The sequence below is a fragment of the Andrena cerasifolii genome, chromosome 7 (assembly GCF_050908995.1).
Source record: "Andrena cerasifolii isolate SP2316 chromosome 7, iyAndCera1_principal, whole genome shotgun sequence".
Classification (NCBI taxonomy): domain Eukaryota; kingdom Metazoa; phylum Arthropoda; class Insecta; order Hymenoptera; family Andrenidae; genus Andrena; species Andrena cerasifolii.
Genome location: NC_135124.1, coordinates 10,290,707 through 10,318,494, shown reverse-complemented (window position 1 = coordinate 10,318,494; position 27,788 = coordinate 10,290,707). Strand labels below are relative to the sequence as shown.

General features: G+C 41.6%; 3 protein-coding genes across 28 annotated transcripts in view; 2 read left to right on the top strand and 1 right to left on the bottom strand.

Moving 5' to 3' along the window:
• Window positions 1-1,091: 1,091 nt before the first annotated feature.
• LOC143371597 (progestin and adipoQ receptor family member 3) lies at window positions 1,092-11,348 on the top strand. 2 transcript variants are annotated; one of them, XM_076816931.1, is made up of 8 exons: window positions 1,101-1,381; window positions 4,257-4,429; window positions 6,063-6,244; window positions 6,341-6,497; window positions 7,297-7,449; window positions 7,713-7,992; window positions 8,316-8,483; window positions 10,283-10,499. In XM_076816931.1, the coding sequence occupies exons 2-7, from the start codon at window positions 4,286-4,288 to the stop codon at window positions 8,456-8,458; spliced, it is 1,059 nt and encodes a 352-aa protein (XP_076673046.1). In that variant the 5' UTR covers window positions 1,101-1,381; window positions 4,257-4,285; the 3' UTR covers window positions 8,459-8,483; window positions 10,283-10,499. The 2 variants fall into 2 exon arrangements, with proteins under 2 accessions (XP_076673045.1, XP_076673046.1); XM_076816930.1 differs by lacking the exon at window positions 8,316-8,483 and having other exon boundaries at window positions 1,092-1,381; window positions 10,283-11,348.
• A 1,498-nt stretch (window positions 11,349-12,846) lies between these two features.
• On the top strand, window positions 12,847-14,258 carry Eif1a (eukaryotic translation initiation factor 1A). Its single transcript, XM_076816938.1, has 5 exons — window positions 12,847-13,016; window positions 13,258-13,341; window positions 13,550-13,786; window positions 13,854-13,954; window positions 14,086-14,258. The coding sequence occupies exons 1-5, from the start codon at window positions 13,001-13,003 to the stop codon at window positions 14,089-14,091; spliced, it is 444 nt and encodes a 147-aa protein (XP_076673053.1). The 5' UTR covers window positions 12,847-13,000; the 3' UTR covers window positions 14,092-14,258.
• A 1,108-nt stretch (window positions 14,259-15,366) lies between these two features.
• LOC143371589 (uncharacterized) overlaps window positions 15,367-27,788 on the bottom strand; it is an 86,055-nt gene continuing 73,633 nt past the window's right edge. For 15 of the 25 annotated variants that reach the window (XR_013086053.1, XR_013086052.1, XR_013086051.1 and 12 more), the window contains 5 exons: window positions 27,087-27,155; window positions 24,920-26,146; window positions 22,688-22,913; window positions 19,118-19,196; window positions 18,627-18,697 (listed from right to left, as the gene is read on the bottom strand). Coding sequence is in view for 4 of the 25 variants with exons in the window: in XM_076816901.1 (XP_076673016.1) it covers window positions 18,574-18,697; window positions 19,118-19,196; window positions 24,920-26,146; window positions 27,087-27,155 (1,499 nt within the window). In the remaining 21 variants the exon portion in view is untranslated. Of the gene's footprint in view, window positions 18,698-19,117; window positions 19,197-21,698; window positions 21,800-22,687; window positions 22,914-24,919; window positions 26,147-27,086; window positions 27,156-27,788 lie in introns of all 25 variants that reach the window. The other 10 variants (XM_076816904.1, XM_076816905.1, XR_013086054.1 and 7 more) reach the window with 9 other exon arrangements.

The window sequence follows — 27,788 nt, the reverse complement described above, 5'->3', positions numbered from 1 at the left end:
ATTTTTATTCGTCGCATTGAAAAAATCCGAAATGTGTGGGTCGTCGCGTGTATTCTGACACATACCAACGGCAATTATTTCGCCTATTATACTGTAATAACAGCATGAATGTTAGGACACTCTCTCCAACTCTGATCCTTCTACCGAGTCAGTAGAAAGTTTATGCTCTTCGCAAACTCATATCCAGTTTTCAGTAACATTCATTAAATATCCCACTAAAACTTCTGTCCATATCTGACTCTTCCACGAAGTATATTCTTCAAAAAGGATATAATTTAAAAAATCTCCACAAGACATCGAGCAATAATCCTAATATATAAAGCAGAAAGTGTTTCTGTGTTTGTCTGTCGCCTAAAAACTTTCGAACAGTAAACTCGGGGTCACGAAATGTGCCCCAGCTCATTATGCCCAGCTAATCTAGATGAACGTGACTATTTTCACAAGAAAAATAATTAAATAATTTTTTTTTATATAAAATCGGAATCTAAATGTCGGCCGAGTAGTAAAACTAAGTAGTGCAGTAAATCCTTGTTATGAGCCCGTGTCTACCACACGTTTAAAGCCCGGCGACTATCCCCATCATTTCTTGTAATCCTTCGGACGAGAATAGAGAAATCCGGGAACGAGCGAGAGGCTCTTTCGTTTCCTCTCGCTCGCTCCTGCGTTTTTTCACAATAATGTCCACAACGCGCTATGAGCTCGCCGCGAGCCCCGTTCGTCGGGCTCATAACGAGGATTTACTGTAGATATATAAATACAACTACAGAAACGTTCGAGTAAATCGATTTAATTCCCTTAAAGTACCTGTAAACCCCTGAAACTTAACTCAATAAACTCACCCAGCATACCAGACTGAAAAGTGACTATACAGGCAACAACGTTCAACCTCCTACCGAACACGAGCGAGTATAATTTCCTCTAGAGCCGTGCAAAACTTCGAAGGTCTGTACGAAAGCCACGCGGAATCGTTTTTAGAGGCAGTAGCTTCTAACTTCTGCCAGCGCACGAGCGAGTACTCGAAATTAATTCCCGACAAAGCGGAAACCCTGACGTAAACGATATTTCCTGTCAACGTTAACGAAAGTCAATGACTCGAGCCCATCGCTAGCCCGCAGCGCGAGGACGTGTTTCGATCTATCGAGCGGCGCTTGGACTTGTCTGGCCGCGGTGCGGCTCATTCAGTGTCAGTACTGTTCTCGGCACGTTCGGCGGTCGACGAGGGCAAGGTGACGCTCGGTGCACACGCGACCGTTGGTAGGATGCATCGATAAATCGACCATCGACTGGACTTCCTCTTCCTTCGCCGCGACGTTTTCGAAAAAACGGGGGACGGCTAATCCCAGTATCTCTGCGCGGAAACGACACCCCCCGGAGCAACTGGGTAAGTAAAGCCAAAGTAACTCTAATCGGAGACATTTACGATTACGGAAGCTTAACACTATTCCTGCCGACACTTCGCGTTTACCTACTCCTAACGCGACCGATTAAATGACCAGTCTTTCGCGCAACTTATATTTTTTAATACAGAATGAAAATAATAGCCAATTTGACAGTATAAAAATATAGTTTCTCTTATTCAGCTGTTTCGTTTCTTTTATTCAGCTTTTTCGTTTCTTTTATCGTGTACGTATACGTATATTTAAGGGAAAGTCGCGAAGTTTAAACGCGATTCAGTTACGTTGTATATAGGAAGTTTTAGTCGAAAATTTAAAAAACGGTCGTTTGACCGGTCGCGGTAGGATTAGTGTTAAATAAAGCGATGCGAATAGTCGCGGAAGAAAAATGCCACCGGCGTTTGCGCACAGTGGTGTTTACCAGCGAGAAAACACGCTGTCGCGTCTGCAAAATCTACGACCTCGTCTGACTCTTGACCGACAGTTACCACTGGCGTATCGCATTGTGTCACAGAACTAGGCGCAACGTGGCAGCTTTCGTTAATAACACTTTCCTGCCCATTGTTCGCCGGTGGCTGCTCGATTACTGCACTTTATACCAATCATTCGGCTACAAAGAAACCACGAGCACGTGGAAAACGAACTCGCCTGGACAATAGCTATCAGTATTAACGAGGCGAGTTGTGTTCTCCCCATTTTATTTTCATCGCACTTTCTTGGTACCTGCCAATCGCGAGGCAGGGCTCCGATCTTCTTGTTTGCGTGCGCTTTACGAATTTCATGTTTATTAATGCGGACGTAAGTGGATCATTGCGTAAAGGCAGCTTCGGTGGGAGAATTTCAGCCGGTGGCTTTCAATTCAATGCGTTTGCTAATCGAGCGCTGCTAATGATTGTTTACGGCGGCGATTCACTTCGATGGAAATTATCAGGACGTACTTATTGTTGGAACGAGGATGCTCCCAGGTCTTCCTAGGTGAATGATTACAGGATCTCTTGAAAAATTCTTTCGAGCTAAGATTAGAGAGCGGTCGACCACGGTTTTCTGCGAACGGAAACGCAGTCTCAACAGGTTCCGAAGAGCGCCTTCAACTTTCTCGTAGATTAAACGTGAAAGATCGTTCAGGGTACAGGAGAGAGTGAACAGCCTGGAAAGAAACGGAACAGATAGCCACGGACCGTCCCGAGCCTCGATTCCACGAAAATTATTTAACTGGCCGCGTTTTACGGATTCACGATCAAAACACATTCGCGTTTACGGCGAACAGGAAGATGGAATACTAGTCGCGGTTTCTTTCCCCTGCACGCGACGAACTTTTCCCTGAACTACTGTTGCAACGAACAGATCTTTAAACATAACATCCCGTTCGTTTACGCACCTTTATAATTTTCTCATTAAAATTGTACACGCCCGGCGTTTAACGAGTTCCGTCTCTGTGGCACAGAATTCTAATTCAGTTCCGTAGCGTGCCGACACAAGTAACGATAATTTATTTTATGACGTCTTTTTATCTTTCCCCGGCTTCCTGGGAGTTCTGTTTTTCGAGACAGTCGCGTGAGGAAAGGGGTTGTGTCGAAGGAAGATACATATAGTGTCTACCTGCGTACGACTGTGCATGAGACTCCAAGAATTTTTTGAAAGGGCATTTCGAGTGCAAAATTAATTTTTACGTTGTGGTTTTGTATTATGCGTGGCCTCCTTGTGGCTCCACTCCGTCGACTCAAATTTTAGGGTTGCCAAGTTTTGTTCAGATAAATATAGTAGGTACTTTACGGACAAATGTGATAAAAAAAAGTGTTGTGGAAAAATAGAGTACTTTTTACGACACGTTAGTTTTTAACTCTATGCATTATTCATTCATTTACCGACTTCAAACATGTCAATGTTTGCATTGCACTGAAAGTCAGAATTAACATATACGAGGGGCTCATTTCTTATGAGAGATAGACTAGCTCTGTTTCTCTATTCGAAAGGAAAACATCCTCTCTGTGAAGTGACAGGAATCGAGAGAAAGTGTGAAATTATTTTATATAAATTTTGAGGTGAACGTAATTTTCAATATTCCAAATCTTAGCGATGCTTCTGTTTCACGCGTAACCGGCGTAACGGATACCGCCGCACCGGTTTGATTCAGCGCTGTCCATTTATATTTACCTAAGACTGTTCCTACATTGTGATTTTTTAGCCTAATTAGATCATAAAAAAAATAATTTTATTATTTGCACGTTTCTTTTTAGTTTATAAAGTGAAGGTAAATTGAAATGGTATTCCAAATTATCTGCACCTTAACGAAATCGAGACTTCCTGTTATTTTTTAAAGTTTCAGCTACTTTTTGTTTTTTATTATTACTGAGAGTTTGGAATATAAAGGCAGTTTTATTTCTTCCCATCCTCTGCCGTAATTTTGTATTCGTCTTAAACAAGCTGGTATTTCAAATATACTGCGCTTCTTCTACAGTACTGTCAAATAAATTACTGTCGAATTTTTTCCTCTAAGCAATAAACACATTCGCGCTCTGTTACGCAGGCGATTTGCTTCGCGCCGTGTTGCTTCCATAAATTGAGTACAGTAGGTCAAAAATCGTGTCGTAATTACGCGATTCGTTAACAAGGTTAACAATATCTCGGGAACGTCTACGTCATTCTATACGTAATTAATTCCAGCGGGTCGTGCATGATAATTATAAAGCGAATTAACAATCGAGCAGATGGGGCAGGCTGAGGAGTAAAAACCCTCGAGACGAATAAAAAGTGCCAAAGTTAAGATTACTAACGGCAATTCCACGCCACTGTTACCGGCTGCTCCCAGCTGAAACTTTACACTTCCAGCATCTTACCCAAGTGTTAATTTCTCACTTGCAGGCTGGAAACGAGACACTCGAACCTCTCTGATGATGAAACTACTGGCGGGCGTGGAACAAGTGAGCGAGCAAAGTGAAAAGCAGCCCGACGATGACCAGTCGCACAACAACAATCATGAGAAACAACCAAAGCCTGACTTCACCCAGGAGACGATCAAGCTGCTCAGTGGCGAGGTAAAATTCGCGCTCCAACATTAATGCTCGCGGTACAATTCCGGAAGCGAAACGAGGGAGCGTTGACTCTTATACCTCGGTCGGTTTCATGAAAATCCCGAATGCACGCGTGCATATTTGCACCGAGACTTTCACTCAGGGTGGTGGATAATTACTATTAGATCACGCGGCAGCGCATTCAGTCAGCTTGCTGGTTTTCTTTCCATTTCGGTGTAGTATTTGAAACTTCTCCTTTAATAAGTAAAGCAGACGGCGATGAGGTTTCGTGAATATGTAGGCTGTTGATTGAAATCAGAAATTCTTCGCTTCTCATTTGATTTTCTATTAACGCGAGTGTCAGAAAGATACAAATTTCTAAAGCTGGTAACCAAGTGTTGTGTTAAGGAAAGATGGATTATTTCAATTGAATATGGGTAGATTGAAATAATGTTTCGATTACGTTGAATATTTATTCCTCTATTAATTTCCATTGAATTTCACTTTTCGATGAAGATCTGTGGCGGCACGTGAATTCGCCTTTGAATTTTTTAAATTAGAAAGGAATAACATCTATTGTGGAATGGTGGATAGGATAGAGGGTATCTTTTTTTATTGACGACAATTTGCCATTTACCATCCTATGCGCGCAGTGCTATTACTGTAATGATGGTTCTCGAGCCACCCGCGATTATACTTGTCACGGATGGAGGAGGCTGTAGTGCTGGTACGTGGAACTGGTGTGCCGAAGTGAAAAATCGATTTCGCTAGCGAAAGACATGAAAAGGAGGAGAAGAAAGCCCGTGGTATAAACTTGACACACTCAGATGAAAGGCAAGTCCCGTTGTGCCCTACTTCGCAGCTTTCGTATCTCTTGAGATAGTCTCTGAACCTTCGCTACTGCATCCTGCAGTCATTTGTGCGATATAATTATAGGTGGTGCGGCCGTCGAACCGCTTGGAAATCTCTACATCACGTGAACGTTCATAAACATACTGCTTAGGAACGGAAATATTTAATTGGCTGCACGTATTATAGGAGAGACTGATAGAAATAATAATAGTCTGAGTACTGTTAAGGGAGAATTCTATTTTTTGGGCTAAAAATATAGCAAAATTGGGGATTTTTTTTTAAGCAACTTAACGATTTGATTCATCTGAAATTTGGACCGTATTTTCATGCATCTTTGAGGAAGCCATAGTTTTTTTTTTTAATTTTTAATACTAAATATAGGAGTTATGCATCACGCTGCGCAAAATTAGTCGCCCGTTGGTGTGCATGATACTTTTATAACAATTTTATCTAATTTACTTGAAGTTGGTAAAGATGGAGCTGCACCTTGCTATAACGTCGTCAATTAGAATTATTTTAGAAATTAATATAATCAATTATTAGGATTAGGAATCTTCGAAATTTTTTTCCTTTACTTTAGGAAACCATATGCGGTGAAATTCATCATAATGCAACACGTACTTAAGTTTAACCTTCTGCCAGCTCCATTTGCATAAGTGCTGCATAGTACTAATTTACTTTACATATCCATATGGACACGTATTCACGTTACGTGTGAATCGCATTGAAATATTTTGAGGATTGTATAGAAGTGAAAAGCAGAAAGTCTGCTTTTTGAGTTAGTGACACTTTAATCTCCTTTTAGGTATATGGCAGCGCCTCCAAAAAGCTGGAGGACTCGCCTCTCAAAGGTAAACTAACACTCGAGGATGAAGAAAAAATGAGGAGACTTCTTTCTTTTGAAGAAGCTCCTGAATATCTTCAACACAATCCCTACATCCTTCATGGATATCGAGGATACCTTACGACAAAATTATGTATCGAAAGGTTTGTAGAGCACACTGTTCGATAAAATAAAAAAAAACTACAAATTTCTATTGCCCTCGAGAAAATAAAGCCTCGATAATCAATCCTTCGTTTCAGTATATTCTGGTGGACGAACGAGACAGTGAACATATGGAGTCACATATTTGGATGGATGCTATTCTTCGGTCTGACTCTATACGATCTTTGTCTACTGAATATTCATGCACCCCTGGGCGACAAAATAATCGTAGCTCTTCTGTTGATCTGCTTTCAGGTAAAATAAAACAATGCTAGATAAATCTTAACAATTCAAGTGAATCTGTTTCTTTGTATATTCGTGCCGATGATTATGAAAGTGGCGTAAGTCCAAAACCCCCAAAAATTGAGATTCCTCTTATTTTATGTTATATTGATTTATATTTCTATATTATAACAGAATTGATGCAAAATAGCCGATAGTAGTGTGAAAGTCATTTATTCTCTGCAAGTAATTTGTGAGAAAGAAAATAATTACATATTTTTGCATTGTGTATTAACCTTGGATGTGGTGTAAGAAAAGAAAAAAAAAAATAGAAAACCGGGAATATACTTAATGATGCTGAAAATATGAGAAAAATTAGGAGAAATAGTGGTAAAAAATACATAACCAAAAATAGGAAAGTTGTTAGTGGTAGAGTACATTAAATTTTCGTTATAAACTCATTTCGATTATGCGTTGTATGCTCGGTCGGCTACCCCCACCATTTCTTGGAATCCTTCGGCTCGGAATAACCGACGCTATGCGTTGTAAGCTCACCGCCAGCCCCGAGCGTGAGCCTATAACGAGAATTTACTGTATTTGAGAAATACAAATTGCTTTTGTGCGAAAAAATGTTTGAATTTATTAAATTGTGAAGATCGAGAAACTACGTTTCAGCACTTTTGAAACCTGGGAGACATTCGAAGGTTTAAAAAACAATTTCCGCACAAGTTCCTCATAAAACTTGACAATTAGATTATAAAAATGACATAAAATCACATCTTTTATTAATCATAGTATTTTTATAGAGGAACAACGAAATTCTGTGTTACAGGCATGCATGGTATTGTCTTCGGTATACCACACATTCTCCTGCCGAAGTGAAAAAGATTACTGGTGTTATTTATCGTTCGATTTGTTCGGCATCGCGCTGAGCCTCCTGTCGATCTACATGTCTGGAGTGTACTACGCGTTTTGGTGTCACACGGTGAGCACAATGCATTTCCCATTTCTACTTGTCATCACCAAACTGCATAGACTGTTCCCAAACCATGGCTTCAAAAGCTAGCAATGTATTCCACTCGCCACCATAATGGCGAATAAAACGTACGAATGGAATTGCAAAGATTTCGACCATTACCTCAGGAACGTTCTGTACATTATCCCGAACCCGACTTCCCGGCGTCATCCACATTAATCCATAAATTATTTACGATCGTCGATAATAATAGACCCATGGCCTGCCCACAGGAATTACAGAGGTTTTATCTAATAACCGTGCTGGCAATTTTTGTATTCGCGATGGTACTGCAAATACCGAAACTGAATGTTAATGGGAACGTGAAGCTGGTGGTTTTCGTCGCATGGGCGGCTTATGGAGTGCTGCCAACGCTGCATTGGAGCATTGCTATGGGTGGCATGGACAACCCGATCGTTAGAATGTTACTCCCAAGGGTGCTCGGAATGTACATTATTAGCGGCGCAGCGTTTGCCATTTATCTCAGCAAAATACCGGAACGCTTTTACCCAGGTAATTGCTGTTTTAAAGTAACAAGACAGATAAAAATCAAGGAGCTCGTTCGTGTCGTATCAGCCGTATCGTGTGCTCGCGTTTCTTTCCCGACCAATGCCGATCGTTGACGATTTTTCAGGTAGATTCTAAACCCCTGATTCGCCAACAGCACGTGGTACTTCTTAGATAAATATCTTTCCAAGCACTGGCCGTGCTCAGCACTTTTCGCGCTGATCAGCCGCTGGCGAAGCACTCTTTTTCTTTGCTCTCGTGTTATTTAACAATATGTAGAACTGTTGATGCATAGCGCGATGTGTTAATTGAATTTCATTGTGTTAAAGGATGGGTGGATTATATCGGTTCCTCTCACCAGTGGTGGCACGCACTCGTGGTGCTGGCCCTTTATTATTGGCACAATACTGGGATGCTTTACGTGGAGTACAGAATGAACCACGGCTGTCCGAGTAACATAAAACTATTGTGACAGTCGGAGACTGACGACCATTCAGGTATGAAACTGCAATTGTACAATAATTATTGTTAGAACAGAATTAATTAGCTACTTAAGATTACTCCCGTCTTCGTGAAAATATGCGGATACGCGATAGGTAAAATGGTGTGGCCTTAACTTAATGGCCGTGGGCCTTAAACGGCCAGTTAACTTCGCTCTAAATATAGTGCTGAAGTTAGGAATAGTCGATAAACACTACAGAAACAAACAGAAAAGAACGTTAAATTCACAAAACTGTTCTATAAACTCGTTGCTTCGGAACCAAGAGTTCAGATTTTTTTTTAGTTTTCTTTGATCCCTGAAGAAAAATTTGAAAGCTACTGTGCGACATTTTGGCACATTTAATTCCCGACGAAACGAGAAAGAAAGATAGAAATCTGTTGAGAATTCACTGAGGTAAGGAATATTACCCACAAATAGTTACTTGGAACCACTGTGCGTCGGTTTGTTCACTGTAAATCTTAATATCCCCACAAGATTATCTTTTTAAAAAAAAGGTACAAAAAAGTGCACCAAGTATAAGCGCGTGCGCAGACGAACAAAAAGAAACTGTCGTAAATTTATTAATGTGCTATACTTAGCTCTACAAAACTAATGATATACGAAAATTGCGCCAATTATAACAACGATAAACAATCGGATTTAAATTGAATAAAAGATTCATCATTGGAAGAAACACAGAAGATAATAATATTAAGCAGATATATTTTTGCAGAAATAAATATTTCAATACCAATCAATATTTTATTCAAAATACTTGCCAGGAGTATGTATGTACGGACCACGAACGCGGGGAGGGGAGTGGTGGAGGGGGAATCCTCGGTTGCATAGAGTTATACATACTAATCCGACTCCCCCCCCCCTGCTGCCCGCACCACGTGGTCTGTACATACTCCTGGCAACCGTGATCTGTGATGCCAGATCGGGGACGGGTTCCCTCGAGAATTTCCCCCTCCTCGCGCACACTATGCCGGAGCTGCGTGTCCGTGAGTTGGACTCCGAAGCGCCGAGCTCACGGACACGCTGCTCCGCCGTAGTGTGCGCGAGGTGGGGGAAATTCTCGAGGGAACCCGCCCCCGATCTGGCAACACAGAACGTGATCCCCACCACTTTACGGGAAACCGTATGCGCATCTCTTGCGCGCACCGCGGTGAACACCACGTAAGATTTATCTGCCTCGCTTCACTATTTCGCTTGTTACTCAGTCCTATTTAGTAATATCCAGATGGTATATAGCCTAAAACCTTCCCAAATGCTGTTTCTACAAATCTGTGAAAACTGCAGCAGAATTGGTTGAGTAGTTTCCGAGTTTACCGCGTACAGACACAATAATACTTTCCGTTTTATACATATAGAGATTATAAATAATTATTTTAAAATATAACTTCTGACAGTGAGTGAAATTTTGTCTATTTGTTGAATAACAAAAGCCTTTTGTAAAAATGGCACCTTTCCCTAGTTTATTGGTAATTATATGGGTGTTTTAAAAACAATTTATAATCTTTATACTAAGTTCAAACATGTATTACCTATTTTTTACCGCATATTCAAAAAGTTTTACTTTTTTATTAATTTTAATTTTCTCTTTCCACCAATTTTGTCGCCCGCATATTTGCCGCCCTAGATCGGGCCCAGAGTTGGGCATTATTGGAATAAAAATTTCGAATGAAATAAAGATATTCGAGAATAACGAATAATTTTTTATTCAATAATTTTTCAAAACTCTGATCAGGCCCTGACAGGAATCAACTGCAGTAATCAACAATGACATGTATCGTAACACAGGCTATGTTTCAGGCCACGGTTTCATCATGGAATGTGCTTGCGCTATGGAATTCAATGTTTGGTCGTCAGGCTATTACAACAAACTACCATTTTATGCAACCGAGAGAAAAGGGGCGTGCACAATCGAGAATCCACTACAAGCGTATCTTCAACGGTAGCCGTTCTAGTTACATAAATTGTAAAATAAGCGAAATTTATTTATGGCAAGATAAACGTGGAGCTCTTCGGACCAGTCTAACATATCCCGACACCAACAATGCATATTTATTTTGTATTTATATGAGGTTTCAGAATTTTCAGCATCGTATCGCGATCTCACAGTTCTGCAATTGTTTTAGTGTTAATTTCACACAATGAATCCGTTTGCAAATATTATCAGTATGCAGTTCTCAATAATTTACGAGCAAATGTGTCGACATTGAAGGAGTTCTATGAAATTGCAGGCGCAATTTTAAGGACAGATAACGGCAAAGACAACGTTCGTCATAATTAGCTAAAAAAACTTATAACGTATCATTATAGTAGATATGTAATGATACTATGGAAACGGGAACGCTTCCGCAGTTATCGTAAGCAACATTCGTACAGTTTACAGTATTGGATAAGATATTGTTATTGATACGCCGTAGGTTCGAAACTTTATTTCTAGCCAGTGCCTCGGAAAGTTTGCAAATTACATGATAAGGGGCGATGAACGCGGAACTTTGATGCGAAGGAAGCATCGGAGAGTCTGAACAGGGTCTGAATATTTAATTTTAGGAAATTGTCTGACTTTATAGTATGGAAAGAAGTATTGCACTATCTGTAATTCGAGCCCAATTATTGGCCTGCGAAAAGCTGTTCTTTGGATACATGAAATGTACCATTATTTATTCCCATACTAAAGAGTAGTTACTAACACTTCTCGCCTGACTTTGAGTTTTCCCCAAAGTTACGATAAAAATATTACAGACTCACACATTTCCTAGAAATCTTACAATACTTTTTACGTTAACGTAGATTCACGTACCAAAATGCAATGGTTGTAATAAAAGGTTGTTGTTCCTTCCAGTTGTTGAATAAAATTTTTACGACAAAATATGCCCTCTATTATTTCACTCGTTCTTATCACTAAACATTAGTCTAGGTACTTTTATGCAACTAATAAAGACCATTTCCTAAGCTCCGATTATTTTTCTCCCGCAAATATGCTGTTAAACGCTGAAGGGATACGTAATTTTTCATTTACCCCAAATCTCAATTTTAATTGGACGTATGCAAGGAAGGAGAGCGGAGATGTACGTGCGTGCGAGGAGGACGAACCGGGTTGTTTACGCAGGGCGAGGAGGAAAGAAGTGAGCCCCAGGCGAGTTGTTTTTTTTTCTCGCTGCTCGGGGGATTGTAGGGAAAGAAGGTGGGAACAGCTAGGTGGAGATAAAGGAGAACGTAGTCTTAGACGAGTGCAAGAAGGACGGAATAAGTCGTAGACGAGTGCAAGGAAGACGAGCGATGCCTACGTCCTTGCCAAAAAAAAAAAAACGAAAGCAATTGCGCGTACATGAAAAAGAACAGGAGGGTTGTGCCTCGAGGCGCGGCCGCTTCTTTATCGTGCATAGACTGCATAGTTAGTCGCGCATGCGTATTTGTCTCTTTACGTACGCTTTGAAATACGTACCCGCGTGCTACATTGGAATCATTCGAGTACTACATATCGAGCTTTTCTGACGTCAGTCTATAATTTCACTACAATGACAACAAATACAGAGCTATGTGTGAATACATATTCTACTTTTAAAACGTGTATCGAATTTTAATAAAAGTTTTCTCAGTCAAGAGTTATAATGTTTTTAAGAAATGGGTCTCATATTCGGCTACTTTACCCTACGTATTTGGAGTATTCGAATTCGAAATACAAAAGGGCACGTAAACGGACAAATACGCATGCTCGCATTATGTGCATTGGCTGCCCCTCGTTCGATTTATAGTAGTTGCTGCGCGCATCATGCGCTAGAAGTTGGAGGATTCTAGGGGAATTCTACGAATTAGGTGGTGCAGTCTATTCACTTAGCGTGTGAACCACCAATCACCATTGCCTGCAGTCTATGCACTCAATGCGCGAAACGGAACACACCCGTGGACTGGTTAAAACTGAGGTGGCGAGAAATACATTCGCCTTATAAGAAAACTGATAGAGCCATTCAATTGCAAATGACAAAGATTAAGAGTTGAAACAATTCAAACACCACACAAACAAAATATTCTCCTATTTATGTAATAATTCAAAGACTTGACGACCAGCGAGAATCTAAGAACCCTACGAAGTCCTCTAATCACGTCTAAAACTACATACATTTCCCTAGTACTACCAACAATCAAAAGCATCGAAAAATTCTCTAGACCTCCAGTAACAAACGCGATTAAATATTTCTGTTTGCACTTGTCACCGATAAATTAATCAAATAGTTATCTAAACTTTGACAAACCCCGCGCCGTATCTCACATTCACACGGTTGCAAAAATTGTAAAAGTAATATTCAGAATGGGGACTTTTATCGCTTTGGCCATATTAGAAAGAAAACAGGTTTGAACCTCGCTTACTTGACATTCTTTGTCAATGTGCGTCTCTTCCATGAGGTGTTCAGTGGTGCAAAGCTCGTTTTGACTCACTTTGACTGTCTCGTGCGTGATAATCTCCCTCGTTGTCCGTATTTCTCGTGGGCCTGCGAATCGAGTGCTCTTCAACAGGTCGACATGCCGAAGAATAAGGGTTAGTAAACCACTCTATCCTACCGCGCTTACCTCCGTTCGCGAGAATCGTGCAAATATCCGCACGGAGGATCGTGCAATTCCCAATGTGCAATGTGGTTAGTTTGTTCTAACCTGCTAATGTCAACCTTGCTCCCGAAATAGTCGAGTAGACACCGTAACAGAAAGTTGCAAATTTCTCCCCGTTAATGCCTTCCCTCTGAAAAATATTCGTAATGACCGACGGATTTATTGTTCCGCAGGAAAGGGAGGTAAAAACAGGAGGAGGGGTAAAAACGAGAATGAAACGGAGAAAAGAGAATTGGTTTTCAAAGAAGATGGACAAGGTAATATCCGACGGCGCCGTTAAATGTAATCGTGTGTCTGATTTTCTCGTTTGGGCTTCGCCAATTTTGTTGCATAATATTGAGTGTCACAGCCTATATTATTTAATGAGGGATAAATAGTGCTTCGAATGAACAGAGAAATCTATATTTAACTGTGTGTAACTACGAATATTAGTATACTTAATTTCTTTCTGATTTCTCGTCTCAGAGTACGCACAAGTCACAAAAATGCTTGGCAACGGTAGGTTAGAGGCGATGTGCTTCGATGGTGTAAAACGGTTGTGCCACATTCGTGGGAAGTTGAGAAAAAAGGTATGGATCAACCAGGGAGATATCATATTGATCGGTTTGAGGGATTATCAGGATGCGAAAGCAGATGTTATATTAAAATACACATCCGACGAGGCGCGTAATTTGAAAACTTATGGCGAATTCCCAGAAACCGGTGAGCAATTTCATTCCTGGCAGAATTTGTATGGCTCTGATCTCTACTGATTTAACATTTCTTATAGTGCGTATCAACGACACTGTCACCTTTGTCGAGGATGGCTTTGATGAAGATATCGAGTTCGGTGATGAAATTAGCGACGATGATGAAGATGACGTCGACAATGTGAGTTTTCATATTTTCAAAGAAATTCTTCCTTCTAAGCTTCTGCCATTCGGAGACATTAAAAATTTTAGAATCCCGTTACTTATTCCTTGCCACCGATCGAAAGTCAAATAAACTTTCTTCCATTACAGATCTGATGACCTTCGTTATAATAATACTAAAAAGGTACGGTACAAAAGTGCATGGAGACACCTTTTGTTTTACAAAACGCTATTGTTCGCCGCGCAATGGAGATAATGAAATTCTTTTGACATAAGTAGTCAATTTCCTGTATCTATAAATAAATTTCCAGTTGCCTGTCTAATATTTTGTTCCAATCCAGAATTATTGGATCCTGAATGGTCAGGATTAGTAAGTTTTACTTTTATTTCTTCGTGACAAGAAATTGAAAACAATACCCCACTTTCGACGGGCATCACGTTTCCGTTTGAACGTGTCTGAAAATAAAATCTACAGCAACATATCGATTCAGGACAGAATTTTTAATTGTAATTTGCTATTTCAGCAAGTTACGTAAGACACGGATAGTCATGTATTTATGTATAGTATCACTACATCGTCCTTGTAGCAGTGTCCTTTTGTATAGTTTCTTCCTTTCATACCAAATTACGACGCATACAGTTCATCGCGGCAATTTTAAACGGGGGGGGGGGGGGAAGTAATGGCCACCGTACATTGCAACGATTACTTCTGCATAAATTCGAGTGTATCATTGTGTCATCGATTACAAGACGCGCGCAACATTGCTCCGAAAAATCCTTTGTGTAGTTATATTTCAAGGACGGTTCAGTGTAATTGTAAGATCCGAATGATTAATTCTCAATGGCAATACGATTGAACCTCGATGATCCGAGGTAAGTGGGACCCTAAACTGGCTTGCAATTTCACGCATGCTGGCACAGAAATAAAAAGTTAATCTACGAAAGGAACGACGCAAGTGTTAATTTTTTCAGAAAACATCTTCGAAGCAAACAGACTGCGGTTTAAGTTCGGGTTAACTGAAATTCAGTTCTCCGATGTTCGGATCATCGAGGTTCTACTGCATATATCGATATCGACGTTTATCCATTTAAAACGAAACAGCGATCCTTGTAGTAAGAAATGCTGCGTGTTCAAAACCTACGTTCACTTTCAAGAAGCAAATTATTTGTAAAATTAAATTACGGTTCAACCTTTGTTATACGATGATTTATAAATACAAACACTTGTCTTCGGCATTCGAACTATATTAACTTCTGTATAAAACATTGATTCCATGAATGTGTACTAAATGAAACTAACGTCAACTCTGTTAATAACGAATAAAACTATGTAACACCACTAAACTGCTCCGAATTGTCTTTAAAACACCGAAACTCCTTTGCGAAACGAAAGAAAATGAAACATAAAGGGATCGGATACATATTCAACCCTTTCGTGTCTCACTGCTCAATGGTTTTTTTTTCTTTTTTTTTTTTCTGTTACAAGTACATCAAGCATCGTGATGCAACAGTTTATTTATTACATTGTCGTTGATAACTCTATCACACAATAGTATATGACGAACTCATACCTTTCTCTCTTCCCTTCTGTTATCTTTTACGTCGTACATCATACAATGGCATTATAATTTTAAAGTAACGCTTTAATTATTTACGGAGGGTTCAAGCATAGAGGAATGGCGTGTACGCGTTATTCACGAAACGAAACCAATAGAATGCATAGAAAATTACGTTCAGAACTAGAAGCGCACTGATGCGATACTGAATGTTAAATACCTTTTCGTTTTTATTCGAGCGCGCGTGTATGCGTCGAAAAGTTCGCGCGGCTCGTATCGCGTTAGCAATAACTGTTACGAGAGATCGATTAATGCAATCAGAATGTGTAGCCACTGAGTTACTCGGGGCGCGAATCCTCGATTCGCTATAAACTTTTGCAACGACGCCAGTATTATGTTATTAATTCTATTAAAATTAGTGGAGAGTAACATAAGGTAAACCTACTTAATTTTAAGTCGAATGTCACGATGCCTTCGCCTAATATCTCGTTAAGCGATTTACAAGCATTCATTGGAAAATCGTTAGCACAAATCAGAGTGACGCGAACAAGTGGACTCTCAAATTTACTCGGATCGTTTCAGTGCTGCGAAATTGAGTAAGTTTATGTTACCATGCTCCCGCGGACTCGGAGTACAGTAGGAGTTAAGCTTAGGCGATTACAAAATCTGTATGTTTTGTATGGCGTAACATTACTGGCTTTTAGAAAAGGCTTTCCTTCGCTGGCATAGCTTCTCCAGCGAATATCGTTACCGTCATGTGCGCTGATTTTATAGACAAAGAAATTACAATCTATAATCAGAGAGGGTTACATTTAATATGAAATAGAATCTGTTAGTCTCCGCAGATCTACAACTCCATAGATAAGAGATACTGGAGGAATTCAAGCGCTTCGTTCAAATAGATTCTTTTAATGAAATAGGATTACTAGGGAATACTTTCGCAAGTCTGATTACTAAAGCACAATTACATTCAAGCTTCCTTTTCCCTTTTTTTGTTTTTGTTACGCGGAACACGCAGTTCAGCCAGTAAAGTCACGTGGTCGACACTCGAAAGATCGTTTACGTATCCCTTCTCATCCGTGGCACGCGATATAGTAAAGATAGTAGAGTGATTCGTAGAAAAACGTACTAATATACTGGACAGAAATGACAGTGAATAAAAAAATTCTGTCGATGGATTGTACAAGTAGATTCGTCGTGTTACATTGGCTATTCGTCTTACGTAAAAGGGAAAACGATGTTCGGTGTGTATCTTTGCCCGTTTCGAAATACAGATTCGTGTACTGGTGGCGGATCGGATAATATTTAAATGCCAGTATCGCAACGTCCGTGATGAGTTACAATAAATGTTACGACAATACATGGGAGCCATAATGCTTTTATTTTGATGCGTGTGTGATTGTGCCTTTGGTCCTTAGGTCAGATAGGCTCTAGGCAAGTCTATTAAACATAGAATAACAGTCATTATAGATAATAATTTATAAACTTCAGATGCATAATCATATCTCCTTCAATATATTATACATTAATAGAATACCTTATTTAAAGTATGTATATATATATAGTATATATATATATATTTGATCTCTTTAAATACATACTATACGATTCCTTCCTGTGCCTTTTAAAACTGTGTTACACACTGAAAGCTAATGCTGCTTAAATATTAAGACTTGCGTCTCGAGTCGTTAAAGTATATAAACAACATATTCCTCTACAGAATGCCGTGTCGGTTTGCATAATTTTCCTTTTATTTCTCTCCGTTTTATAATAATCAATAATGAATAGTGGTAATAATAATAATTTACACGAACGCACGAAGGACAGAGCCGCCGATAAACATTCCCTTCCCGATCCTTAAAAGATTTATGCGTCTAACGTTCGTCCAATGATTCGGCTATATAAATAAAACATCCGTGGTATAATATTGCAGTTATTACAATCGTATAATAGTACATTTATATAAGTTACGCTAAGAAATTATTATATATACAATTAAAAACTGTTAGGAAATAGTGTTCTGTTTCTCGTTTCTTTTAAATAAGTTAAATTTACATTGTACCTCCCGATTCATAAAAACATTTATTCCTCGTTGCTGCTCGAATCGTCCCCCGCAGCACGGCCACCGCAACGTCCCTCCGGCATCCCTCCTCCATTCGCGACGCTTCCTACCGAGTTCGACTAGCAACGAGAATTCAATTTCTTTTAGAGTCTGCGTGTAGTCATGTGTGTATGCGTGCTTGTGTGCAGTTTATCATTAAAAAAAAAAACAAAAAAAAACGTGACACAAGTGTCGCGTCGCTGACCCTATAAAGCGATGAATTGCGCGCGGATAGATATACAATCATCCTAAAGCTAGAAACGAACTGCCAAGTGGCGAGCTTCGCGGTGTAAGATCTCGGCTTCGCCTCGCCTGTCGCTACCAGTCCCGGGTGAACCGTTTACAAATATATTTATATGTATATCGACGTAATGTTGGTCGAGCTTCCATTCGAGGACGAGCACCTCATTCACCCCACTCGTCGTCTTGGCCGCATTGTTCCGCGGAGCGCTGACGGCCCGTACGTCCTCCACCATACTGTCATCACCACCATCTCTTTTCGCTTTGGACAACACGAGAAAGGCGTTGTACATGGACGGGTTAGCTTAGTGAGGACTAGCGCGGAGCCGGCTAGTCGGACTAGCAACGACATACATATACGTCACTCGGTCGCGAGATTCAACGTAAACACCTAAGGCAACTTAATCGTAGAACCGAAAGGCAAGCAAATCCGAAGCGTAGGCCATGAGTGTGATACAGTAAAATTGCCGTGCATGCGTTTGTTCCTGTTGCTTTCGAGAAGCGCACCGCGAGAATAATATACTTTGCATTGACATTCATAGACAGACAGACGCGAACGGGGACCACCGTTAATTCTGGTTCTCCGGCATCCCCCGGGCGCGGAGGACGTCCCGTTTGACGCGCGAGGATGCGTCAGACGAGACCTCCGCTAAAGAGTATTCTTTTAAACTTCAAACGTTCTTCTCTTGTCCCGCTCAGCCATGGTCGTCAGGCGACGAAGGATTCTCTTCCGTTGGCGCTTCACTGCTCTCGCCTCTCCTCCGTCATGAATCGGTCGACGATCTTCTGCATCGAGTCTCGCAATTCGTCTGTATCACCGGCTGCACCGCTGCTCGTTGTGACTACTTGTACAGTTCTCGTTATTCTGCAAAAAGGTTCACCTGTAGGCTGTGCATTTGCTATGAGGACGAGTGGGAGGATGAAGGGTGGAAGGGATTGGTGTTAACGTTATTCCGCATTCTCCAACAAAATTCCCCAAATCTACCAGCAGACCGGAAGACCTTCTTTGCCCGAGGACTTAGATGATGTAGAATGATTCTATGATGTATTTTGATTCTATTGGTGTAATATTAAGGGGTCGTGCCTACCTGTAAGGTCTGAAAACACAAGTATTTGCGGGATTTTTTTTTTAAAAACTTGAAGAATTTTTTAAATAAACGACTGTATACTCGAGAGTATATATTTTAAAGTATACACGCAAAGTGGTGGATTTGGGTCTTTTTAGATAGAAAAGCTTCCCAGATGCTTACGGCTCGTACTTGCTTTTTCACGTTTTTCGCATTACCTTTCCTGCGTGTCAGGGTCCACTTCCGTCGTTGTCGTTTCCATGAATGATGGCTCGCTATGTTGCAAAAAGTCAGATTCTGCGTAACAAACGAGAATTCGTAAAAATGCGTGCTCCTGCGTTTACAGGGGGGATGCGTATCTTACTATCTTAGCGGTTCACATAGATACAAGTACCAATTGTACATATATATCTCTCAATTTTACATCATGCCCAAAACAAGGGGTAAATACTAGACACATATAAAAAAAGTAGCAACATCGCTATACATATTTGACGATACAATATATAATATATAGTATACGCATTTTCACTCAATCAGCCAACTATTGCAACCGCTTTTCCTTATGTCTCGCGTGGTTACCTTCACGACCAGTAGGATCTCCCACGTTTCTTTACCGATCTAACGATTTAGTTCCATAACGATTTGTCAGAGGAAGTGAATAATATACCATGGAAATTATATTTAAACTACACAGTATTCGACTCCCTATGCCTCGATTATGAATTCAACGCATGCGATGTACGATTATATCGGGATGGCTTCGTTTTATTCCCTTGTCCTTTCTCTCGGATATCCTTTTATCGCGCGTAATTGAGATAGGTACTATGCACTAATAGCAGCGCTTGAAAGTCCATATTCAATGATTCGTAATCATGTATAGTATAATTACTAAGGCATATTTAGAATATTTCTCGCAAGAAAGGTTTCGGAGCCCGAAAAACGCGCTACTGTCAATGAAAATCCCCGTGTTCCTGCAGTAACTGAAAAGAAAATGAACGCGTGACTTCTTTGGAATGTAAAACGTTGAATGTCTTCAAAAGTTATTAAAATATTTCTGAAATTATAACAGCTTCAAATTCTTCGATATTAAATTATGCTGTGATTAAACACTTTGACTTTGTTTAGTGTTACGCCTTGAAGTCTCCTTTGCATTCACTCTAATTGCAGGTGAAAGAGATGTGTTCTCTTAGAATGAATTCCAACGCGAATGATAATGAAAGTGAAGCGCACGTTTCTTCGATCCAATTACTCGAAATGTCTGTCGAGTTTCATCGAGAGATGACCGCGAAAGGAAACCTCCCTTGCGAGGAGGACTGTGCTGCACGCAGCGAGCTCGTGTGAAGCGCTGATAAAAGCTACTGAATAATAAAGCGTTTAGCGGTTAGTCATGAGATAATATAAGTACTCAAACTTTCCGGGTACAACAGAAGAGTGGTCATCTACGGTGAAAACTGAAAGGGGGAGGTTTCTTCGGTGGAAAATACGTAAGTGGCAATTACGTTCGTAAAAATGGTGTCTATTCTATAAAAAAATTCTAAGCCGGGTCTGTCGGAACCCGAGGCAAATTCTACCATACATACTAAAAGAAATTATAGTCGAATCGTCATGAAACAAAACGCTACTGAACATACGCTATATCGAGCAAACTTTGACGAAACGAAAATGGACATTACACGGCTCGGGGCCGCGAACAAATTCGCTAACAACATCTCGACGCAACGAAGTGGAGAAACCACTTGAACGTTCAACGACTAGAAATGGAAAGAAAATCGGCAAGTTACAAAAAGTTCCTCGGCAAGTTCGAGGGTTACCGTTCGTAGGATACAGATTCGTACTTACAATTTTCGACCGAGGAAAACGCTCTCCGGTTTTGACCGTAGCTCATTGAAACACCCTGTGTATAGTGGCAACAAGTTTAAAGGGGCGCGTACTAACTACATCAGTTAGTGTTGTTAGACGAACGGTCAAGTATTATTCAGAGTATTACTGGGGGGGTTTTGATAGTATTAGCTTTTTCTCGGGGTACAGGAACAGGCATTTTTGTGCAGTTTTACAGGCTTTCCTTCCAAACAGAAATGCTTGATAAAAAATACTCCAATTGTCGCCATTCCTAAATGTAACACCTATCCTTTCAAGGCAATCGGTTTTCGTACACTCAGCAATCGTACAGATTTTCATTTAACAAAATCTTTTGTATTGATAAAAGCTGAGCTTAAGGAAGTGCTTTGGGGGTAAGCTTCGAGTAACTTTGCAAGAAACGTTCGATAAAAGTAATATTTAGCCACTTCAGGCATAGAACACTGAACGTCTAAATTCTATTAAAAGATATTATAGTAATCCTTCAACTCTACTTTGGTAATTATCAAACTTCCAACAGTGTAAACCTCGAAAGGAACGAGGGATACAATTCTTTTTTTATCGAAATTAATAATTTAGGGAAAGCTGATCGGAAGGAGAGCCCAGGATCACCACGAGTGTGGTGAGAACTTGCCGTACGATTAGAAATTCGAGTGCGTTTGACGAACGATCGCTGCCAATGCGACCGTTCCTCCGTTAGCGGGTGTATGTTTTTTTGCAGGTCTAAACAGCGAGGTCGGAGCGTTATCGGTCTCGCCGAGGGTGAAAAGACTATCCTAAAAGATGCATTCCGGATGGATGAAGCTGCGTCGATTCGTACCGCGGTACATTTCGAAGCGATGGACACGTTCGTAGTGACTGATACTTGCCCAGCCATATTGTATGGTGTAAATGGGTGTCGTGTTCACACGCACGTGTACATAGATGAAGGCTACTTACATGACGATTCGCCTAACAATCCTAACGTGACTAAAAAAAAACACGATTTGTTGGTCCCTCTACACTTTAGCTTTATCTTGTGTTGCTTATTGTCAGAAGAGCTAGAAAGGGTAAAATAGTGAACTATAGAAGACGCATGAAATCAGAGGTGAGTAATCGAGCTCTTTCTCTCGGTTTTCACTTGGGTGGCGTGCATCAGGCGTTCAGAAACGGCATCAAGGGGGGGGGGGGAAGAGATCGTTAAATCAACGGCGTGTAAAACAGACGCTACAGGGAGGCAACAACTCAAGATCAAATATGCAATCATGCGAGGGTGTCGATCGTAATCGAGTCATGCATCACATTCGGTATCACGGTGGGGGGGTGAGACGTGTTCAGAAAAAGAAAGCTTGCATACGTAGCTCCCGGAAGCTTCGAGCTTCCCATTACCTGCCTCGTAAATCGCATTACACGGCGCGTCACTTTCCCCCGATACATATATACCGTTGCGGGGCCTGTACCTAGGTAATAAACAGAATTATCGTTTCACAAAATAAACGCTAGCCTTCGCAATCGTCATTGGCCTGAAATCTCCCTTTGAATCATATACCTACTTGCATTCCTTCGACTACTTAGCTTAGTGTCTTTTGTCTGGGGTAGTGCGCACTTTGCAAATGCACTTATAGCCGAAAATAGTTATCCAGGTAAAGATACTATTCTATTAATTTCTCAGTAAACGCGCGACAAAATTTGGAACATGAATGCTGGAGTACCAAGGGTACAGGATTTCTTCTGCCGCGCACGAAATGTGTAAACCAGTAGGAAAAACGAGATGGAACGTTTCAAAGTGACTTTCTCGTAGGCTTGTCGGATTGAAGTTGCTTAAGGGAAAACAAGTATCTCGATGCGATGGGGAATTTTGGGCATGGGGTATCTCATCGAGTGTCCGCCAGGGCGGGTTACATGTGTATTTCACAAAAAAAATAAATAAAATGAAGGGTAAATCGTACCCAGCTTGCCTCGGGGCATTGTTAGAGAGGGTGTAGATGGCACGTTGGATTGTTCGTGGCTCCAAGGTAAGAAAAATTGCTAGTAGGACCACCAGCGTAGCGGCGGCTACGCTCATCCAACATGCGCAGCCTGCTCTACCGGAAGTCTTCGTCCTAGGCGTTCCCTCAACCGTACTTCGCCGCGTGCTCGAGCAAATCGACTGTACCGAACTGTCTGTTTCTGTCACTTAAAGATTATGCCTCCTATGAATTTTCTGTCTAATACGTTTCAATTGTATTTTTATTTTATTTTTTTTTTTAATAAAATGCTTCGACTGAATAATTTTGTATCTCCCACGCCGTGATTAGTATGAAGGGAGCAGCGGGCGAAGTATAATATGAAGAAAGTAGCAGGGAGCCGTCGAGGCGATGCTCGACGGGCTGTTTTGCAGCGGCTGATTTTAATATGTTCGATGTACACATGGCAAAAGGTCCGTCCATATTTTCAAACATCGATAGCCTGCAAGCTGGGAGTACTTCGCGTGCGTCAACTCCTGCGGGTTATTCACGAAATGGAGTCCTCCTTGGTATTACGTGTAAGTTCCGAATGAAGGTCAGCCCAAATTGTGAAGCTTTGGGAGAAGGTGTACATGTAACTTCGCGAAGCAAAGACAACAATTTCCGTTTAAAAGTAATCGGTAAACTGAGCTGTTTTAGTGTGCTGTTATTGATCAATTTGGATATATGAAGGACAATATGGCCAGTGTGTTACAGACTAACCCAACTGTTCAACAATGTCGATGCAAACAAAATTCGCGCTCATGTTCCTGGGCGACACAGTTGTGTAACGATATAATCGACATGTCCTGGTCACCTTTTGAATGCTTCGCCTTTATTACTTCGTGACTTTGGCGTGTAATGTACACGTGACTACGTAAAGTTTGATAACAAAAAAAAACATTTCCGGACTGTATTTATTTAAAACGGGACACTGAGCGCGATGAAACTACTTTTCAATTAAAAAAGGCATCGATGTCACTTGCGCGCCTTTCAAGAAATCAGAAAGCACATCGGTGGCTTAATGCACAAATATTTTACGTCCGCTTTTTGTGAAATTTGAGTTTTTATACGGAAAAAATAGTTCTTGACTGTATCTGTATGCTGTATAAAAATCACATTTATATCTGCTTAATAAATTTGAAAAAAGATGTGAAAAATAATATTTTTGCTCGTTGCATGTTTGACTCTGCTTTCCTCGAGAAAGCTAAAAGTGGACATACAATATTTGTGCACCGAGGCATCGACGTGTCCTTTAAACATATACAGTCCCAGAAACTCTCGCACGCCATATAAAATGTCCGACCATGAATGAACATCAACGAAAAGTATGCTAGTCCCAGAAGCCCCTGATCGCAATTTCATCCGTTCAGCCAAGACCAACGATAGGGAAGAATGGGGGTAGAGGGGTGTCTCTTTCTCGAACGAAGCACATTGAATCGATCACCAAAACCCTATGATATACTTCACCCCCAACGAATAAATCCACGGGAGTATTAAAAAAAAAAAAGAGAAACCAAACAGGTACGCCGATTTACGACTGCCTTTCACAAGCTTTGTTTTTCCTTTGCGAGTGGTTATCGTTTCATACGGTCAACATCCTTCCACCTTATGCAAATGCACCTCAAGTGATACAACTGTTACGCAAGCTTACGGTCATGCAACGCCGTGTGCGGTTAATATACACCAAATTAGTCACGAACTCAACGTTCCCGCTTGCCACCGTGACAACTAGGCTCTCAAATTGCTTCTATCCGCGAAACATCGATCTCTAATATTCACCAACGAACGCCAACACAGTCTGATTCGTCGGGAGTCAGCGATTCGCGGAAAATTTTGAATTTCCCATCGCGCTTTGAACGCGCGTCTACCAGCTAGTCTCATCCAGCTAGCATTAGCCGTCGATCTACCGTTCGCTTCTCAACGCAAGCTAGCTCGCGGCCATCGATTATGGCGATACGCTAATCGAGGCGATCGCTGAAGCGGTACCGTTTGCGAGCTGAGAACACGCCGGGCTTGAACACTGACCACATACAGAACACAAAGAAACGATAAGGGGGTGCGGGTTGTGCATGCATCAAGAGAAGCGGGGGGTAACGGCCAGAAGCGTATAGAGCGCGTATGTTGACGTTCACGGGTTCGATCACACGCCCCTTGGGTGGACTTGGTTTAGCAGGGGATATGTACATTGCTTACTTAGAAGGTTAGCTGTGAGTGCGGTACCTTGGTCGTCCTCCAACGGGGACAGCTCCGCACCTTCGTGCAGTGCTACATCAGACCCGCTGGAACTGCCCAACGTACGCCTCTTGCTCGATGATCTTCTTCTCGGTCGCGGGGAACCGTCGCTATCAGTGTCGCTGTTTAAATCGTGCCTAGAGCTACCGTTTTTCGTGTAAATGTCGCCGTTGCCGGAGCCGGGCGAGGTGTCTTGGGAGAACTGGCTCTCCCATTGCTCGGCCTTCTCGTCGTTAAGGAACGACCGCTCGGCTAGACTGCCGTGGGCCCACGGCTCTGGCAGTTCTCTGCTGCTCTTAACGATCTTTGTCGACACCTGCTCGATCACGCTCGACATGTCCCCGTAGCCACCGCTGGCCGTCATCGTTCTCATGATTTCCTCCGCGTCAATAGACTCCGTGGTAACGCACCGTACAGTCGTCACCGTCCTCGTCACCATCTCCTTCGACACCGTCTCACTCGTCGCGTCCCTCTCTGTCCTCGATACCGTGGTGCAAACCGTCGAGTCGATAGGCAGACTCTCGATCAGCCTGGTCTCTTTCGTCACGGTTCTACTCGATTTCGTCGGATCCGCGCCGTCATCCTCCGTTATCGTCACGGTCTCTGTTCTTTCCACGATCTCACTAGACTCCTCGAGCTCCTCTTGCTTCTCAGGGAGGAAGGTACCTACAGATGGGGCTACATCCGTTTTCGATGATCTATGCGTTTCCTCGGACTCCTTAGACCCTGGTGAACCACTAGTCTCTTTGACACCCGCTGCTTCTCGTTCCTCTTTCTCGTGCGACGATTTCTCTGACGCATCCTCGGACGTCTTATCGGTGCGTTTTATGGGACTTACTGTGGTCGCTTGGATACCTTCTCTGTCGAGCTTCGTCGTCTCAGATACAACGATCGATGATGTTCTGTTCGCGGCGGTTTCGTTCTCGAGGGTTTTCTTTATCTTCACCGGTATTTTGCTCTTCGGGCTGCTCCTCTCCGGGGAGTGTTGCTCCTCGTGGAGGGGCTTGGTTTGCTCCGCTGCCTTGTGTTTGGGACTGTACGGCGTGTAAGAGGTGTCTCTGAGATCTAGGTGGAAGTCTGTTTTCACGGACGACCTGGTAGAATGTCGCGGGGCGGGAACAGGTTGCTTTGTTGGAGCAGAAGTAGCATGCCTCTCTACAGTCCCATCAATCTCAGCCGAATCATGCCCTGACCCATCCAAAAGGACATGGACAAGAACAGGAACAAGGACATAAAGCACATTGATACACACTAAGAATTTCGACTCTAGCCCAGCTGCGACAGTTGGACCGAAAATTGTATTCAGCGTGTGGCTCGTCTCACATACGTATCCGTGTGTGTACGCGCATACACACACGAAACAACTCGTGTGCGTGCCCACACACGCATGCATATTTATCGCCATCATATGCCTGTGTGTGTGTCTGTGTGTGCAGCACACCTCTACATTCATTATGTATATATATATATATATTTTTTTAGTTAGTATCAATACTGGAACAGGATTAGTTTGTTTATGAAAACAAAAAGAACACTCAATTGAACGGTGTCTAATCGTGGCGCCTGAGTCTTACTAAACTGTACCCTGGTGGAACAGACTACGTCCCGGTGGAACACAAATATTACTGAAACAAAAGTTCGACTCGAAGCGTGATCCTTCGCCGGGGGCTATCAGAAGAGATCACTTCCTCGCGGCGTAGGACCAGCGGAACGAAAAGGAAAACGAAACGAAGGCATTGTTAACGTCTACCAGCTACAGTAGAGTCTGAGTTCGCTACGCTACTCTTGTTCCAACTAAACCGGCGTCGTCGCTCAAACGGGACTACGCAGAGAGTGGATCCGTGGCGTCCAGAGTAGTCGAGTTTACTGTACAAGAGATCGTACGTACGTGTGTCTTATCAATGGACGTTTACTCTATGCGACCAAATAACAGGAGTAACTAATTTAGTAAGAGACGTGCGCACAATATTAGTTAGTGTGAAAGCGTCGGCAGGTGCTAACTATGGAAGATAAAGCTAAATATAAATGAGGGCACCAAAATAGAATCTGCTAACGTATTTGGATATCTTGGGCCTGTGATATCTGTGTAGGTGAGGTAACTTTTATACTTTTCTCGACCATACATTACCTGGTTTCGACATCGAGTAGGCCCGGTCTGCTAGGCTCTGCGCCCGTCTCGTTGCCTCCTCGGTAACATCTGGAAAAGCAGCGGAGAACGGCATTAGTACAGGCACAATCGCGGCGTGAACATTGAAAGCGATGAACTGACAAAGATTAGATGATGAATGATGTTTCCCTGCCATGGCATACCTCGGTTCATGCGTCTATAGCTGTGGTCTCCTGTTAATTTTCAATGATATAATATCACCGCAGAATAATACAACATATGATGTCTATATGTTACGCTATAATAAAAGTAAATGGATAATGACAAATAAAGGTCGTTTGCTCTCGACGGATAACATTATTACCAGTGGACAACGGTACGTTTTATCGTGGACGATATTAATGTTAAGGGAACGGAAAGTAGCATTAAGAAACCTGGAAACATGCATCAAAGAAACGTTAACAGAAAGGGAAAAGAAAAGAAGTTAAAACGCACAAACTGAAAATAAGAACAGCAAATAAAATAGAAATAATGTAGATACGTTGTCTGATACTTGGCTATGGTTGGTCGTGTATCCTCTCTTTTATTATCGTAGATATCAAATTGGCATACTATAAAGTGAAATGTCAAGTACTGGGCTCATAGGCGTTAACTTACAAGCGATGCGATTTGACATAGGAATGGAACCTCAATGCAAATGTGGTTTCGTTGAAACTCTGCCGT

Excerpts from the sequence above, each read along its gene's own strand:
- LOC143371597 (XM_076816930.1), top strand. The coding sequence starts at position 4,286 with ATGATGAAACTACTGGCGGGCGTGGAACAAGTGAGCGAGCAAAGTGAA. Across the intron at positions 7,450-7,712 it reads ACGCGTTTTGGTGTCACACG|GAATTACAGAGGTTTTATCT; the intron begins GTGAGCACAATG and ends GCCTGCCCACAG. Across the intron at positions 7,993-10,282 it reads ACCGGAACGCTTTTACCCAG|GCCACGGTTTCATCATGGAA; the intron begins GTAATTGCTGTT and ends GCTATGTTTCAG.
- Eif1a (XM_076816938.1), top strand. Across the intron at positions 13,342-13,549 it reads TTTCAAAGAAGATGGACAAG|AGTACGCACAAGTCACAAAA; the intron begins GTAATATCCGAC and ends TTCTCGTCTCAG. Across the intron at positions 13,787-13,853 it reads TGGCGAATTCCCAGAAACCG|TGCGTATCAACGACACTGTC; the intron begins GTGAGCAATTTC and ends CATTTCTTATAG.